At 42.5% G+C, this 19,593-nt stretch overlaps 1 protein-coding gene across 2 annotated transcripts in view; it reads right to left on the reverse strand.

Moving 5' to 3' along the window:
• MTHFD1L (methylenetetrahydrofolate dehydrogenase (NADP+ dependent) 1 like) overlaps positions 1 to 19,593 on the reverse strand; it is a 310,972-nt gene that overhangs the window by 171,734 nt on the left and 119,645 nt on the right. Inside the window, exons 1-2 of one of the 2 annotated variants that reach the window (XM_077283048.1) lie at positions 15,927 to 16,004; positions 10,314 to 10,382 (exon numbers count right to left, since the gene is read on the reverse strand). In XM_077283048.1, the coding sequence (XP_077139163.1) occupies positions 10,314 to 10,382; positions 15,927 to 15,929 (72 nt within the window). In that variant the 5' untranslated portion in view covers positions 15,930 to 16,004. Of the gene's footprint in view, positions 1 to 10,313; positions 10,383 to 15,926; positions 16,005 to 19,593 lie in introns of those variants that run through there. The other variant, XM_077283047.1, reaches the window with a different exon arrangement.

The following is a 19,593-nucleotide window of genomic DNA, read 5'->3' on the forward strand; positions in this document are numbered from 1 at the left end:
ATATTTATTAAAGGGAACCTGTCACCCCGTTTTTTCGGTATGAGATAAAAATACCGTTAAATAGGGCCTGAGCTGTGCATTACAATAGTGTATTTTGTGGACCCCGATTCCCCATCTATGCTGCCGAAATACGTTACCGAAGTAGTCGTTTTCGCCTGTCAATCAGGCTGGTCAGGTCAAAAGGGTGTGGTGTCCTCCCCCAGATCTTGCGTAGTGTTCCGTTGGTGGCGTAGTGGTGTGCGCATGCCCAAGGTCCCGAATCCTCTGCCAGGGGTGTGAAAACAACAGCGATGTCCGTTATTCCATTGGTGGTCGGTGGGCGCGGCCATCTTGCTTTGGCCGCAGAATCGGCGCTCTGCTGGCCGCGGCTTCAGGAAAATGGCCGCGGACATCCGCGCGTGCGCAGATGGCTATCGCGGCGGCCATTTTCGTGAAGCCGAGATGCGAATTCTGCTTCACGAAAATGGCCGCCGCGATAGCCATCTGCGCACGCGCGGATGCCCGCGGCCATTTTCCTGAAGCCGCGGCCAGCAGAGCGCCGATTCTGCGGCCAAAGCAAGATGGCCGCGCCCACCGACCACCAATGGAATAACGGACATCGCTGTTGTTTTCACACACCTGGCAGAGGATTCGGGACCTTGGGCATGCGCACACCACTACGCCACCAACGGAACACTACGCAAGATCTGGGGGAGGACACCACACCCTTTTGACCTGACCAGCCTGATTGACAGGCGAAAACGACTACTTCGGAAACGTATTTCGGCAGCATAGGTGGGGAATCGGGGTCCACAAAATACACTATTGTAATGCACAGCTCAGGCCCTATTTAACGGTATTTTTATCTCATACCGAAAAAATGGGGTGACAGGTTCCCTTTAATGACCTTGTAGGGGGCATTCAGAGTAGAATTTTAATATTCGCCAATGACACTAAACTCTGCAGGGTAATCAATACAGAGGAGGACAATTTTATATTACAAGATGATTTATGTAAACTAGAAGCTTGGGCTGATATGGCAAATGAGCTTTAATGGGGATAAATGTAAGGTCATGCACTTGGGTAGAAGTAATAAAATGTATAACTATGTGCTTAACCCCTTCACCCCCAAGGGTGGTTTGCACGTTAATGACCGGGCCAATTTTTACAATTCTGACCACTGTCCCTTTATGAGGTTATAACTCTGGAACGCTTCAACGGATCTTGGCGATTCTGACATTGTTTTCTCGTGACATATTGTACTTCATGATAGTGGTAAAATTTCTTTGATATTACCTGCGTTTATTTGCAAAAAAAATGGAAATTTGGCGAAAATTTTGAAAATTTTGCAATTTTCCAACTTTGAATTTTTATGCCCTTAAATCACAGAGATATGTCACACAAAATACTTAATACGTAACATTTCCCACATGTCTATTTTACATCAGCACAATTTTGGAACCAACATTTTTTTTTGTTAAGGAGTTATAAGGGTTAAAAGTTGACCAGCAATTTCTCATTTTTACAACACCATTTCTTTTTAGGGACCACATCTCATTTGAAGTCATTTTGAGGGGTCTATATGATAGAAAATACCCAAGTGTGACACCATTCTAAAAACTGCACCCCTCAAGGTGCTCAAAACCATATTCAAGAAGTTTATTAACCCTTCTGGTGCTTCACAGGAATTTTTGGAATGTTTAAATAAAAATGAACATTTAACTTTTTTTCACAAAAAATTTACTTCAGCTCCAATTTGTTTTATTTTACCAAGGGTAACAGGAGAAAATGGACCCCAAAAGTTGTTGTACAATTTGTCCTGAGTACGCCGATACCCCATATGTGGGGGTAAACCACTGTTTGGGCGCATGACAGAGCTCGGAAGCGAAGGAGCGCCATTTGACTTTTCAATGCAAAATTGACTGGAATTGAGATGGGATGCCATGTTGCGTTTGGGGAGCCCCTGATGTGCCTAATCATTGAAACCCCCCACAAGTGACACCATTTTGGAAAGTAGACCCCCTAAGGAACTTATCTAGAGGTGTGGTGAGCACTTTGACCCACCAAGTGCTTCACAGAAGTTTATAATGCAGAACCGTAAAAATAAAAAATCATATTTTTTCACAAAAATTATTTTTCACCCCCAATTTTTTATTTTCCCAAGGGTAAGAGAAGAAATTGGACCCCAAAAGTTGTTGTACAATTTGTCCTGAGTACGCTGATACCCCATATGTGGGGATAAACCACTGTTTGGGCGCATGGGAGACCTCGGAAGGGAAGGAGCGCCGTTTGACTCTTCAATGCAAAATTGACAGGAATTGAGATGGGACGTCATGTTGCGTTTGGAGAGCCCCTGATGTGCGTAAACATTGAAACCCCCCACAAGTGACATCATTTTGGAAAGTAGACCCCCCAAGGAACTTATCTAGATGTGTGGTGAGTGCTTTGACCCACCAAGGGCTTCACAGAAGTTTATAATGCAGAGCCGTAAAAATAAAACAAACATTTTTTCCCACAAAAATTATTTTTCAGCCCCCAGTTTTGTATTTTCCCGAGGGTAACAGGAGAAATTGGACCCCAAAAGTTGTTGTCCAATTTGTCCTGAGTGCGCTGATACCCCATATGTGGGGGGAACCAGCGTTTGGATGCATGGGAGGGCTCGGAAGGGAAGGAGCGCCATTAGATGGAATGGTCTGCAGGCGTCACATTGCGTTTGCAGAGCCCCTAATGTACCTAAACAGTAGAAGCCCCGCACAAGTGACCCCATTTTGGAAACTAGACCCCCCAAGGAACTTATCTAGATGTGTTGTAAGAACTTTGAACCCCCAAGTGTTTCACTACAGTTTATAACGCAGAGCCGTGAAAATAAAAAATCCTTTTTTTTCCCACAAAAATTATTTTTTAGCCCCCAGTTTTGTATTTTCCCAGGGGTAACAGGAGAAATTGGACCCCAAAGGTTGTTGTCCTATTTGTCCTGAGTGCGCTGATACCCCATATGTTGGGGTAAACCCCTGTTTGGGCACACGGGAGAGCTCGGAAGGGAAGGAGCACTGTTTTACTTTTTCAACGCAGAATTGGCTGGAATTGAGATCGGACGCCATGTCGCGTTTGGAGAGCCCTGATGTGCCGAAACAGTGGAAACCCCCCAATTATAACTGAAACCCTAATCCAAACACACCCCTAACCCTAATCCCAACAGTAACCCTAACCACACTTCTAACCCTGACACACCCCTAACCCTAATCCCAACCCTATTCCCAACCGTAAATGTAATCTAAACCCTAACCGTAACTTTAGCCCCAACCCTAACCCTAACTTTAGCCCCAACCCTAACTGTAGCCCTAACCCTAACCCTAATGGGAAAATGGAAATAAATACATTTTTTTTATTTTTCCCTAACTAAGGGGGTGATGAAGGGGGGTTTGATTTACTTTTATAGCGAGTTTTTTAGCAGATTTTTATGATTGGCAGCCGTCACACACTGAAAGACGCTTTTTATTGCAAAAAATATTTTTTGCGTTACCACATTTTGAGAGCTATAAATTTTCCATATTTTGGTCCACAGAGTCATGTGAGGTCTTGTTTTTTGCGGGACGAGATGACGTTTTTATTGGTAACTTTTTGGGCACGTCACATTTTTTGATCGCTTTTTATTCCGATTTTTGTGAGGCAGAATGACCAAAAACCAGCTATTCATGAATTTCTTTTGGGAGAGGCGTTTATACTGTTCCGCGTTTGGTAAAATTGATAAAGCAGTTTTATTCGGGTCAGTACGATTACAGCGATACCTCATTTATATTATTTTTTTATGTTTTGGCGCTTTTATACGATAAAAACTATTTTATGGAAAAAATAATTATTTTTGCATCGCTTTATTCTCAGGACTATAACTTTTTTATTTTTTTGCTGATCATGCTGTATGGTGGCTCGTTTTTTGCGGGACAAGATGACGCTTTCAGCGGTACTATGGTTATTTATATCTGTCTTTTTGATCGCGTGTTATTCCACTTTTTGTTTGGCGGTATGATAATAAAGCGTTGTTTTTTGCCTCGTTTTTTTTTTTTTCTTACGGTGTTTACTGAAGGGGTTAACTAGTGGGCCAGTTTTATAGGTCGGGTCGTTACGGACGCGGCAATACTAAATATGTGTACTTTTATTGTTTGCTTTTTTTAATTTAGATAAAGAAATGTATTTATGGGAATAATATATATATTTTTTTTCATTATTTTGGAATATTTTTTTTTTTTTTTACACATTTGGAAATTTTTTTTTTAACTTTTTTACTTTGCCCCAGGGGGGACAATACAGATCGGTGATCTGCCAGTTTGCATAGCACTCTGACAGATCACCGATCTGAGAGAAGTGCAGGCTGCTTCACAGTGCCTGCTCTGAGCAGGCTTCTGTGAAGCCACCTCCCTCCCTGCAGGACCCGGATCCGCGGCCATCTTGGATCCGGGTCTGGAGCAGGCAGGGAGGGAGGTAAGACTCTCGCAGCAACGCGATCACATCGCGTTGCTGCGGGGGGCTCAGGGAAGCCCGCAGGGAGCCCCCTCCCTGCGCGATGCTTCCCTGCACCGCCGGCACATCGCGATCATGTTTGATCGCGGTGTGCCGGGGGTTAATGTTCCGGGAGCGGTCCGTGACCGCTCCTGGCACATAGTGCCGGATGTCAGCTGCGATAGGCAGCTGACACCCGGCCGCGATCGGCCGCGCTCCCCCCGTGAGCGCCGCCGATCGCGCTGGACGTACTATCCCGTCGGTGGTCATGGGGGCCCACCCCACCTCGACGGGATAGTACGTCCGATGTCAGAAAGGGGTTAATTCTAAAACTCTGGGCAAAACAGTCAATGAAAAAGACCTGGGTGGATGACAAACTCATATTCAGTGGCCAGTGTCAGGCAGCTGCTACAAAGGCAAATAAAATAATGGGATGTATTAAAAGAGGCACAGATGCTCATGAGGAGAACATAATTTTACCTCTATACAAGTCACTAGTTGGACCACACTTAGAATACTGTGTGCTACAGTTCTGGCCTCCGGTGTACAAGAAAGACATAGCTGAACTAGAGCGGGTGCAGAGAAGAGCGACCAAGGTTATTAGGGGACTGGGGGTTCTGCAATACCAAGATAGGTTATTACACTTGGGGTTATTTAGTTTGGGAAAACGAAGGCTAAGGGGTGATCTTATTTTAATGTATAAATATGAGGGGACAGTACAAAGACCTTTCTGATGACCTTTTTACTCGTAGACCTGAGACGGGGACAAGGGGGCATCCTCTACGTCTGGAGGAAAGAAGGTTTAAGCATAATAACAGACGCAGATTCTTTACTGTAAGAGCAGCAAGACTATGGAACTCTCTGCCGTATGATGTTGCAATGAGTGATTACTAAAATTTAAGAGGGGACTGGATGCCTTTCTTGAAAAGTATAATGTTACAGGTTATATATACTAGATTCCTTGATAGGGCTTTGATCCAGGGAACCAGTTTGTATGTGGAGTCGGGAAGGAATTTTTTTCCCCCAATGTGGAGCTGTTTGCCAGATGGGTTTTTTTTGGCTTCCTCTGGATCAACATGTTAGGGCATGTTAGGTTAGGCTATGGGTTGAACAAGATGGACTTAAAGGGAACCTGTCACCTGAATTTGGCGGGACAGGTTTGCGGTCATATGGGCGGGGTTTTCGGGTGTTTGATTCACCCTTTCCTTACCCGCTGGCTGCATGCTGGCCGCAATATTGGATTGAAGTTCATGCTGTGTCCTCCATAGTACACGCCTGCGCAAGGCAATCTTGCCTTGCGCACGCGCAGTATGCTTTGCCCAACTGCGGGCAAAGCCGAAAAGCATTAGTGCGCATGCGCTGGCGCACTATGTCCCGGAAGTATTTTGCTGTGTTCCGGGACATAGTGCGCCGGCGCATGCGAACTAATGCTTTTCGGCTTTGCCCGCAGTTGGGCAAAGCACACTGCGCGTGCGCAAGGCAAGATTGCCTTGCGCAGGCGTGTACTACGGAGGACACAGCATGAACTTCAATCCAATATTGCGGCCAGCATGCAGCCAGCGGGTAAGGAAAGGGTGAATCAAACACCCGAAAACCCCGCCCATATGACTGAAAACCTGTCCCGCCAAATTCAGGTGACAGGTTCCCTTTAAAGTCTTCCTCCAACCTTAATAACTATGTTAGTATGACTTCATCAGTAAGATATAAACGTCACATTGCATTGGTCAACGGTCAGATGGTTTTAAACCAAGGTATTAGAACTCATGTCCATAAGGTACATGGTTGAGGGGACTATCATCCTGTTCTTGAGTAATAAGCAGAACAATCTTGCCTCAGTGCGAAAGCATTTGTTTTAACTAGCGAAGAGGTTTCGCCTTCGTCACAGGAGTTTGACTGATAATGGGACGTTTTAAGATAATGGGACGTTTTAAGTCATCCATCGATTCTTCTCCTTAAAGGTTTATTGCAGAGTTGCCATTTTACCACGCTAAAAGCACATTGACTGGATATTTAACCAACTCATCACTTAGTACAATCTACCAGTTTGATGACTTGGGTATAATGGCTACACCAACTTTATTTCCAAGAAGTAAATTTTCCGACTTCAACCGGGAGGATACAGTGGTCTTGGAATATTGTCACCAGATCTGGTGTACCCATGTCTGTCATGCAACTCTCAATTAGGAGGATAGTTACCAGATCCATACTAGCGAGTGTAGCTCACACCGCCATTAGGAGGGTAGACTCGTATAGTGCCGCTTGACTTAGCCCAATCAAGTTAATTTTTCCACACCATGCGGTGAGGGTAGATTCGGGACATTGAGAGTTTAATCACTTGGCGTCCACAAGGCCATTTTGTGACTCCAACTAGGAGTCTTAGGCTGGAGTCACACTTACGAGTTCAATGCGAGAAACTTGCGCGAGTCTCTTGCATCAAGTCCCGGCAGAAATACAGAAATACATGCAGCCGCACACTTCGGCCCCAAGTGCCAGCGGCAGTGCCACGACTTGATGCGCGAGTTTCTCGCACTGAACTCGCAAGTTTGATCCCGGCCTTAACTGAACTTACAGCGGTTTTATTCAGCTTAGAGCAGCTATGTCCGTCTTTCATCTCCAAACGAAGAGTAAACTAAAGAGGGTAATGTAGAAGTTTATCAACTTAAATGCTTAGCAGTCCATTTTAGGACACTAAACTGGGAAGATCAACTGGATGCACACTGGTTTTGTGTTCAGCTTAGTCATTCCTAAGCTACAAATCCCACTAGAAGGTTAACCTGGAACCTAAATGACTTTCCAACTTAATTCTAACAAATTGTGCACACCATAGCTCAAGGTAACTAAATAGTACAGCATAACATTAAGCATATAAGAGCCAGGGACAGTCAAATACCCAGAGTTCAATAACGTCCAGTATACCCCTTGACGCGTTTCGACTTCTTTCTTCCTCAGAAGGGGTGCACCGAAGATTTACTTGAGCTATGGTGTGCACAATTTGTCCCTGATCTCCCCTAGGAGGTGTGTACCTTACACAATCCTGTATTATATTTCTTACTGGTACTTTACATCTCTTTATGAGGCATCAGAGACACAATCCCAGTTGTGTCTGTTTCTTTATTTATACATCTCGCATCCCTTTGTATGTTTCAATGATTTGCACTACGCACTTTACTTGCTGCTGATGCTCATATCTATATCACCGAGTTACTTAAATTGCCGTATAGGTTGAAAAAATCTTTTAGGATGTGAAATGCTCTGTATTGAAATCTCCAGAACACAAATCTAGAATACCTTTTGTCCAGTGTTTGCTTTTTCCATCTTCTGTATGGTCTGCTTTCATCTCGATAATTTTTAAAAATTATGTGATTTAATAAAAATTATTTTGTAACTTTTTTTGGCGGACTTTTTTGTCCTACATAGTTTTTGGTTTGTATATGGTTCTCCGTACTTACAGTTCAGAGCTATTCTGTGCAGTTAAATGCCAGCCAGTCCAAATTATGACTCCAAGATATCAAAGATTTACTTGACTTACAATGATTTTATTTGGCTTATCACAACCATGACCAACTCCAACTAAATGGATAACTGGGACGTAGATATTTTGCTTAGCCAAAAGGCAACCAGTCCATTTTGAGAATCCCCACAATGGACTTACAATGGCTTCATTCTTATTAGTGCAACCATTTACGCCTCCTGCCAAGAGGACAAACTGGGACATGGGACATAGATGTTAAATGCGGATCAGTTCGATATGCTATTCAAGTAGAAGGGAATGACTGGAAGTATGTTGGACTCACCAGCTACTCCCAAGACTGTATTTAATTAAGGCCCCTCCTTGTAGTTTAATAGAATCACCACAGACTGACGGTATCATCTGGAAGCCAACTGGACAAATATCAGCAGTATTGCTAGTAAAGGGTAGTAAAGCTTTGAGACAGTAGTGAAAACCGACCTACAAGCCCCAAGTTGTCAGGCTAACCAGGCAAAAGCCATGACCCCCAAAGTTGTACATAGCATTGAAAAGCATACTCCATTGAAGGCCCCATCAAGTCACGCCGTGAGGCAGAGGCAGCCGAAGAAAACCCTAGACCTGAGGTTGCAAGGTTCAACAACTATGAAATGGCCGGAAAATTTTCAGGCAGGCCAAAAACAAGACATAAGGTGGCATGCCAAACACAAGACATAACGCCAAACATAAGTTGGAATGGAAAATATGAGACATGAGGCCAGACAGGAGGTGGCAGGTCAAACATGCAAGACACAAGGCCAAACACTACTGAAATTTGAATACAGGGTCTTTTGACAAGACAGGCGCTTTACTTAACTAGGCCACAGCACCTAAACGAGAAATGCTAGGCTGCAAAGCCACAAGCTGCAGGCCAAGTGCTAGGCTGCAGGAGGAGGAAGTGGGAGTTGATTTTTTTTATTTTGCACTCTTGGCTTCCTGTCCAGTGAAAGGTGCAGATCCCAATCTCTCCAGGTGCTTATAAAAATAAGCTCTGGAGGAAAATTCTCATGGAGATTTATGTTCGGCCCATAGATCTTAACTCATTTATAGATATAAAAGAAAAATGTGGATTGCTTTTTGACAAAGCCACTGGCAGAATACTGGAGGGGAGATGTGTGTCACTGAGGTTATTTGCTTCAGTGATATGAACCAAGGAAAATGCTCCAGCACACTAAGTACTGAGAGGGATTAACCAGTCATGTTAAGGGCTAGGTTTAATGAACAGCTGAAGAGTGGATGAGAGGCTGTTCAACATATCTCTAATCCGGGTGGAGACCAGAAGGTAAATACATAGCCTTCTGGCTCATTCAGTGGTTGGGTGTGCCTGGAGAGGAGAGTTTCAAAGCTGTGTTTCATGATAAGGAAAGCTGAACTTTTTTTTTTTTTTTAATATTTGTTCCTGAGCGGGTGGATCCCCACAGCAACACAGACTGTGCTATATGCTATGTTTTGGTTTCCAGTTAGGCCAGAAAGGCAAAGTTTATTTTTCTAAGTCTGCACTGGTTTATGCAGTACGTTTAATGAACCAGTGGAAGATTTAAATAGACAGCGTTCCTGTGTCTACTTGTATGCGCAGCCAAGTGAGCCGATCTACCACAATGGAATAAAAAAATAAGATCGCAGATATCAAAGTAGCATTTTATTCAACTTTTTATGACCTGTATTTCCATATAGACTGCTTAGGAGAATGATCCAACTGACAGATTACCTTTAAAGAGTAATATTTATGTGTATTATTGATTAATATTAATGAAATAAAAATGAACACATCTTTGTACTATACCTTAAGCAGAGAAATTAGCTTCTTTCAACTCCTGGATTGATCTTTCATTCTCACTTCATGTATAATGTGTGTTCAGTGAAGACAATGTCTTATTACTGAGATAGGAGATGACAGTTGGTGCTTGTAAAATTTTATGGACAGGGGAAGAGCTAGAGGCAGACACAGACATTTTAGAGAAAGCTCTCCTGAAATTACAGTTCTCCATAGAACTATGAGCACCAATGGTCGTCACCATCTCCATAATGGGAAAAGCTGTATTCACTGAAGACATTTTTACCTGTCAATTGAGAATTTTGAGTGTAAATGAAAGTCCAGGAGGACAAAATCTGATTTTGCTAATAAAATATAATATATAACAGTTTATTTTCGTGTGTATTATTGATTTATGAAAAAAATAATAATGTAGTTTAAGTTTTGTACAAATCATAGTAATGACAATCACCCCCTTTCTCCATTACGCTGCCACTTTTGTCAAAGCAACAAAACCAATGTACCTATTAAAATGCTAAAAAAACGCAAAAACTTGCTTGTATGCAAGGAATCAGTTACCTCCAATGTCTGCATCAGGGTTGGCTTTATGGCATCTTTCATCAGAACAGTCAAAGCACCTGTAATGCCCTAAGAACATACGACAAAAAAAATATTGAAATCAACAGAGCATTGGATCCCAACTTAATTTTCAATGTGATGACAAATGAATAGCTTGATTTTGGGGGACATGGTTGTTCATCAGTGAACAAAACAGTATATACACTATATTGATTAAAGTCTAAATATATGGAGGTCAGTGCAGGTGAATGTTTAGCAGTCAAGTTTATAGACTTCCATTGGCCGGCCCCATTAGTGATTATACGCAAAACCCACACATTATACTCACCCTTCTGCACCGGCACAGCGTCATACCAGCGATGTCTCCCGATGCTTGCCTGAAAGTACCTATACAAGTTACGAGAGCACTCCAGCCTATTATCAGCAGCTGCTAATGAGCGCTCATACTTGTCCAAGGAAAGTGAGAGCTGCAGGTCATTATCAGCCACTGACTGTTCTGCCATGCGAGCGCTGCAGACTGTCACCCGTGCTTTATTGGCCGACATTGCTGGAACGGTGCCAGTGTAGAATGGTGAGTATAAGTTACATGGGAGTGATTCAGCATTTTGTAAGGCGAAGTCCAAGAAGTGGGCAATCCATTTAAGCCAGATGTGCCACATGTGGTTGCTCTGCAAAGATTTTTAAACCAGAAATGACAATGTCTCTTTTTCTCCCAATTTACACTAATGAATTGCAGTTTTACAGCAACCTGAGAACAAGTAAAGGAGAAAACGCACATAAGAATAAAAAATGTATTTGACTCTAATAACTCAATGACAAATACATAAGGAATTCTTCTTGTGCGGTATGATAACCCATTTAAATACACCTTTTCACCTGCTCGTTTTCCCTCCATCTCCTTCCTTTTCAGGCCCTATGAAGCCAGAGCTGTCAATCAAAAGAGGGAGGGTGGAGATTGAGAGAAAACAAGCAGGTGTAAAGGTGTATTTAAATGATTGGTTCCGCCGTAAAGTGCCTGGACTTAGTCTGAAGTCATTCTGTCCCTTTAAAGCTCTCAAACACAAAGGAATAACGTCAACAGGAACCGCCAAGATCGGGTGCCTCTGGACTCTCCCCCAGGATGGAGACGGATACGACGGGTCTGATTTCTGATTGCCAATCCTTATGTTCACCCTGAGAGAAGCCACCATCAGATGAGTGTTAAAGCATCTCTCCTAAAGAACACAGGAGCTCTCGCTGAGCCAAGGGTTCCTGTGTGGTGGGTAATTGGCAGAAATCATCGTTGACTGAGCAATGATTCTGCTGATAGATATTACTGATTTTACTGGTTTCAGAAAAGTTTTGCACAACTCAGAAGCCTGCCATTTGAAAACAGAAAGGGATGAGGGAAAAATTAATTTTTCATATAAGGTTTCCAATGTCAAAGGCAAGCACTGTGCATGGTGTGGAGATTAGGTAAGTGGTAGGAAAAATGGGATGAATGTTGTCAAAGACCAATGCAGAAGTTGAGTTCAAGCAGAGCTTATCCTGTTCTTTATTGCAGGTGTACAAAATACATTGGTCTCGATTAATCAAAGTGTTTCTGCCAGAAATCTGATGTATAACACTTTAAAAAATGGGCAGGACAGGGCGTGGCAACGTCAGTTTGCCAATTCATAAGCTATGGTGTATCTTACGTCACAAGTCTTCCTCCAATCCCTCACCGGAGTAAGATTTGTGGCAAGGCACACACAGTGGCACATGCCACTTTCAAGATGCACCTGATTCATTAAGAGGTATTGGCCTCCAAAAGAATCAGGCACTCAAACATGCTCCCTGATAAAAGACTGGACTAAACAACGATGTTCTTGATGATTCAGGGCCCAAAGCCTTTTACAAAAGGCACAAAACACAAATTAACCACTTCTCAGCACCAACTAGTCCTCAGCTTTATTGACTATACAGCTGTCCTAAAACCAACCAACCAAAAACAAAAAGCAAACGTATTACCTCCAACAGTCACAGTCTCTTGAACCTTTTGAGTCTTCAGAAAGTTTTCCTCCAACTAAAGTATGAACATTACACTAGCCTGTAAACCAAGTCATTAGCAAGTCCAATCTCTGGAATAACTGCTAGAGGCTTCAGCGAAAAAGAAGCCATGAAGCTATGACAGGATCTGCTACCCAAAAAAGTCCATCATCCCTTAAAAACAGGACTGAAAACAGTTGTTACCAGAGTTCTTTGCTACAGCCATCCAGCTTTTCTGGATCTTTTATCCATCACCCAGCCTTTGTCTATGAGATATACACTTTCTAGTATACTTGGGAGAGGCGTCGGTCTCCAGACCATTTGTTCTTTCACCATTAATGACTATTGAGGGAAGATTTTGTTTAGTTTTCCCCTTTCATGATCGCCAGGATTAGGCTATGTTCATATGTCCAGTAATAATCCGTTGGCAAAAAAAGTTGTGCAGACCCAACTTTAGATTTTTATGTCTATGAAAGAAAAATGGACGGTTATTTAACGATTCCGTTGTCCGTAGACTTCAATGTTAAAAAACGGATCCAGCTGAAATCAGTTTTTTAAAACTGGAACAAAAAAAGTTGCGTCTGCACACCTTTTTTTGCTAAAGGAGTGCAGCAGGATTCATTCTAACGGATGGTTAATGGACATGTGAACATAGCCTTAGCTCAGTGGTGTGGCACGTGCTACTTTGTGCAACCCCCATATACAATGTTCACTTTTTGTTTTCTTTTTTTGCATTGTATTTCCACACAGCCCTATACAGTGCCTTGCGAAAGTATTCGGCTCCCTGGAACTTTTCAACCTTGTCCCACATATCATGCTTCAAACAAAGATACCAAATGTACATTTTTGGTGAAGAATCAACACCACGTGGAACACAATTGTGAAGTTGAATGAAATTGATTGGTTATTTTACATTTTTGTGGAAAATCAAAAACTGAAAAGTGGGGTGTGCAATATTATTAGGCCCCTTTAACTTAAAGGGCCACTGTCACCCCCCTCCAGCCGTTATAATCTAAAAGAGCCACCTTGTGCAGCAGTAATGCTGCATTCTAACAAGGTGGCTCTTTTAGTTTTAGGTTCAAGTATACCCCCAAAAAAAGTGATTTGATACTTAGCCATAACTGGTGTCTCTAGCCACGTAGGCTGGTCCTCCCTCCCCAGCTTGGCCAGATCCTCTGCCATCACTCACATCTTCTTGGTCTTTCTGCGCCGCCCCCTCAGCGCTGTTTACGTTTTCAAACCGGCGCCTGCGCTGTGTAGTACTGTTCTGCGCAGGCGCAGTAAGCTCTGGCCGTCTGCCGTCCCAGCCCCGCACTGTGTTATGCATTATGCACAGTGCGGGGCTGGGATTCCAAAGGTGGGGGCCGCACTGCCCACGCAGGCGCAGTGTGAAAGCCTGGCTTGGACGGCAGACGGCCAGAGCTTACTGCATCTGCGCATGACAGTACTACACAGCGCAGGCGCCGGTTTGAAAACGTAAACAGCGCTGAGGGGGCGGCACAGAAAGACCAAGAAGATGTGAGTGACGGCAGAGGATCTGGCCAAGCTGGGGAGGGAGGACCAGCCTACGTGGCTAGAGACACCAATTATGGCTAAGTATCAAATCGCTTTTTTGGGGGTATACTTGAACCTAAAACTAAAAGAGCCACCTTCTTAGAATGCAGCATTACTGCTGCACAAGGTGGCTCTTTTAGTTTATAACGGCTGGAGGGGGGTGACAGTGGCCCTTTAATACTTTGTTGCCCGCCTTTTGCTGTGTTTACAGCTGCAAGTCACTTGGGGTATGTCTCTATCAGTTTTGTACATCGAGAGACTGAAATTCTTGCCCATTCTTCCATTGGCAAACAGCACGAGCTCAGTGAGGTTTGATGGAGATCGTTTGTGAACAGCAGTTTTCAGCTCTTTCCACAGATTCTCGATTGGATTGAGGGCTGGACTTTGACTTGGCCATTCTAACACCTGGATACATTTATTTGTGAACCAATCCATTGTAGATTTGCTTTATGTTTGGGATCATTGTCTTGTTGGAAAACAAATCTCCGTCCCAGTCTCAGGTCTTTTGCAGACTCCAACAGGTTTTCTTCAAGAATGGTCCTGTATTTGGCTCCATCCATCTTCCCATCAATTTTAACCATCTTCCCTGTCCTTGCTGAAGAAAAGCAGGCCCAAACCATGATGCTGCCACCACCATGTTTGACAGTGGGGATGGTGTGTTCAGAGTGATGAGCTGTGTTGCCTTTATGCCAAACATATAGTTTGGCATTGTTGCCAAAAAGTTAGATTTTGGTTTCATCTGATCTCACTTTTCAGTTTTTGAATTTCCTCAAAAATTTAAAATAACCAATAAATTTTGTTCAACTTCACAACTGTGTTCCACTTGTTGTTGATTCTTCACCAAAAATTTACATTTGGTATCTTTATGTTTGAAGCATGATATGTGGGAAAAGGTTGAAAAAGTTCCAGGGAGCCGAATACTTTCGCAAGGCACTGTACATGTGTTCTGTACAAGTTTTATTAAAAAAAATGCCTCACAGGATGCACTAGCTGCAAAGTTTTTCCTTAAACTAGTGGAAAATGTACTAAAGTAGCAAAACAGACTAGATTCCCTCCAGTTAGTAGCAAACCATTTATACTGGGCAATAAAAACCACAAAACTACATTGTTATACTGGAAACACGTCCTAGTAAATTAGGGGATCCTCGGTGAATAACACGCCAAGAAAGCCCACAAAGCTAAGGAATTGTAACAAGTAAAGTGTGGTTTTATTGCGCTGATTATTCACAGTTGTTAGCTAATACTTCTCCCATTCTACCAATAAAAAGACCACATGAAGCGAGAATTAAGAACGTATTAAAATATACTTAAGCGTTATGAGTTGCACATGGCACAGCCACCATTACACCGAAAGGAAATCCTCTGCATGCAACCAAAGAGTGAGCTTTATTAAACAAACTGGGCCATATTTAGTTCATATATCAAATGTCCGCTCAACGGCTAATCTATGTCAGATCCAGTTAGCGTAATTGATACAACAAGGTGGCAGCCATCAATCACATTCAGGGTTAACAAACAGAACTCCCAGCAGATCTATACATTCACTGTTTATTAGGAGCAAAAGAATTTGGCAAGAAATAAAGTCTGAAGGAACCAGATATTTCCTGCTATGTATTCCATGCTTTTCAGATAACGAGAGTTTGTAACGTTTTTGTATGCAAAACTTTTGGAAAATACAAGGACCTATACATTAATGCTCCAAAATGTGTATCATTATTTACACGACTGTCAGGCGTAAACCCAAATATAACAAATGGATACAAGAAAAGCCTAAACAATAGGAAACAAGTTTTACAAAATGGTTATCTGCCGAGCTTTAACGATGTAACACGGTTTCTGTATTCTTTGAGACAGGAGCTTCACATCACCAAGCCGACAGGTTTCGATAGCCATTCAAATTCTTTCACACCGATTAATTCATTTGCCCCATTGCCAACCACTGGGATATTTGGGCCAAACTGAATTACTTTTGTAAAGCAAGACTAAAACGCAAAAATCTATAATCTAGCAATCCCACCCTTAATCTGCTCCTTTTCTATTATTCCATGTTACCATTAAAACTGAGAAAAATTAAGGAGAGTGTTCTGCATCTCCAGAGATCAGCTATGGCTCCCTCCTCCTTGTTGCTGCAGAAGCCTCCTCCCTTACTGTGCATAGTCTGCCGTGGAACAAGCTACTATTCCTCATCATAAAGGTTGAAAAAAATCCAGCATATTTTTATTTTATTTTTTTAAATATCAACTTTATTTAAACCATAACAGGATACAAATTGTCACACACAAGACATGGGGAAACAAAAATGAAAAATGGAAAGGGATGAAAAACCTTACTATTCTTCATCCCTAATGGAGTTTGGCATTAGTCAGCCACCAGACAAGGTGGAAATGATCGGCAGGTGATTAACCCATTTGCACTCTGCAAGAATTTTAGAAGACTGACTGTTGAAGGGAACCTGTCATGTCCTTTGTACCATGTAAACTGTCCCCAGTGCGGTTAGTGATGCAATGTGCATCACAAACATGTTTTTTAAACTAGATGGGCATTTCCTGAAGGAAATACATGGTGCTTGAACAGCGCTGCCAGCTGCCAATGAACCTCAGGAGCAAGTCTGGCATGCAGGGCCCTGCCCCTGGGTATCCAATTTGGCCCCTTGGTAGCCACTTTGATGTGCGGGGGCCCTTGTTAGCAACATTGGCCCCTTGGTAGCCATTTTGGCATGCAGGAATCCTTGGTAGCCACTTTGGCCACATCCTCTTATATACAGACATTACTCCTATATACAGACACCACTCCTATATACAGACATCCCTCTGTATACAGACACCACTCCTATATACAGACACCACTCCTATATGCAGGCACCTCTCCTATATACAGACATCCCTCTATATACAGACACCACTCCTATATACAGACATCCCCCTATATACAGACACCACTCTTATATACAGACATCCCTCTATATACAGACACCACTCCTATATACAGACATCCCTCTATATACAGACATCTCTCCTATATACAGACATCCCTCTATATACAGACACCACTCCTATATACAGACATCCCTCTATATACAGACATCTCTCCTATATACAGACATCCCTCTATATACAGACACCACTCCTATATACAGACATCCCCCTATATACAGACACCACTCCTATATACAGACATCCCTCTATATACAGACACCACTCCTATATACAGACATCCCCCTATATACAGACACCACTCCTATATACAGACATCCCTCTATATACAGACACCACTCCTATATACAGACATCCCTCTATATACAGACATCTCTCCTATATACAGACATCCCCCTATATACAGACACCACTCCTATATACAGACATCCCTGTATATACAGACACCACTCCTATATACAGACATCCCTCTATATACAGACATCTCTCCTATATACAGACATTCCCCTATATACAGACACCACTCCTATATACAGACATCCCTCTATATACAGACACCACTCCTATATACAGACATCCCTCTATATACATACACCACTCCTATAAACAGACATCCCTCTATATACAGACACCACTCCTATATACAGACATCCCTCTATATACAGACACCACTCCTAAATACAGACATCCCCCTATATACAGACACCACTCCTATATACAGACATCCCCCTATATACAGACACCACTCCTATATACAGACATCCCTCTGTATACAGACACCACTTCTATATACAGACATCCCTCTATATACAGACACCACTCCTATATACAGACATCCCTCTATATACAGACACCACTCCTATATACAGACATCACTCTATATACAGACATATCTCCTATATTCAGACATCCCCCTATATAGAGACACCACTACTATATACAGACATCCCTCTGTATACAGACAGAACTCCTATATACAGACATCCCTCTATATACAGACATCTCTCCTATATACAGACATACCTCTATATACAGACACCACTCCTATATACAGACATCCCTCTATATACAGACACCACTCCTATATACAGACATCCCTCTATATACAGACATCTCTCCTATATACAGACATCCCTCTATATACAGACACCACTCCTATATACAGACATCCCCCTATATACAGACACCACTCCTATATACAGACATCCCTCTATATACAGACACCACTCCTATAAACAGACATCCCTCTATATACAGACACCACTCCTATATACAGACATCCCTCTATATACAGACACCACTCCTATATACAGACATCCCTCTATATACAGACACCACTCCTATATACAGACATCCCTCTATATACAGACACCACTCCTATATACAGACATCCCTCTATATACAGACACCACTCCTATATACAGATCTCCCCCTATATACAGACACCACTCCTATATACAGACATCCCCCTATATACAGACACCACTCCTATATACAGACATCCCTCTGTATACAGACACCACTCCTACATACAGACATCCCTCTATATACAGACACCACTCCTATATACAGACATCCCTCTATATACAGACACCACTCCTATATACAGACATCCCCCTGTATACAGACACCACTCCTATATACAGACATCCCTCTATATACAGACACCACTCCTATATACAGACATCCCTCTATATACAGACACCACTCCTATATACAGACATCCCTCTATATACAGACACCACTCCTATATACAGACATCCCTGTATATACAGACATCTCTCCTACATAGAGACATCCCTCTATATACAGACACCACTCCTATATACAGACATCCCCCTATATACAGACACCACTCCTATATACAGACATCCCCCTGTATACAGACACCACTCCTATATACAGACATCCCTCTGTATACAGACACCACTCCTATATACAGACATCCCTCTATATACAGACACCACTCCTATATACAGATATCCCCCCTATATACAGACACCACTCCTATATACAGACATCCCCCTATATACAGACACTACTCCTATATACAGACATCCCTCTATATACAGACACCACTCCTATATACAGACATCCCTCTGTATACAGACACCAATCCTATATACAGACATCCCTCTATATACAGACACCACTCCAATATACAGACATCCCTCTATATACAGACACCACTCCTATATACAGACATCCCTGTATATACAGACATCTCTCCTATATAGAGACATCCCTCTATATACAGACACCACTCCTATATACAGATATCCCCCTATATACAGACACCACTCCTATATACAGACATCCCCCTATATACAGACACTACTCCTATATACAGACATCCCCCTATATACAGACACCACTCCTATATACAGACATCCCCCTATATACAGACACCACTCCTATATACAGACATCCCCCTATATACAGACACCACTCCTATATGCAGACATCCCTCTATATACAGACACCACTCCTATATACAGACATCCCTCTATATACAGACACCACTCCTATATACAGACATCCCCCTATATACAGACACCACTCTTATATACAGACATCCCTCTGTATACAGACACCACTCCTATATACAGACATCCCTCTGTATACAGACACCACTCCTATATACAGACATCCCTCTATATACAGACACCACTCCTATATACAGACATCCCTCTATGTACAGACACCACTCCTATATACAGACATCCCTCTATATACAGACATCTCTCCTTTATACAGATATCCCTCTATATACAGACACCACTCCT

This window comes from Ranitomeya variabilis, chromosome 2 (assembly GCF_051348905.1).
Source record: "Ranitomeya variabilis isolate aRanVar5 chromosome 2, aRanVar5.hap1, whole genome shotgun sequence".
Taxonomy (NCBI): Eukaryota; Metazoa; Chordata; class Amphibia; order Anura; family Dendrobatidae; genus Ranitomeya; species Ranitomeya variabilis.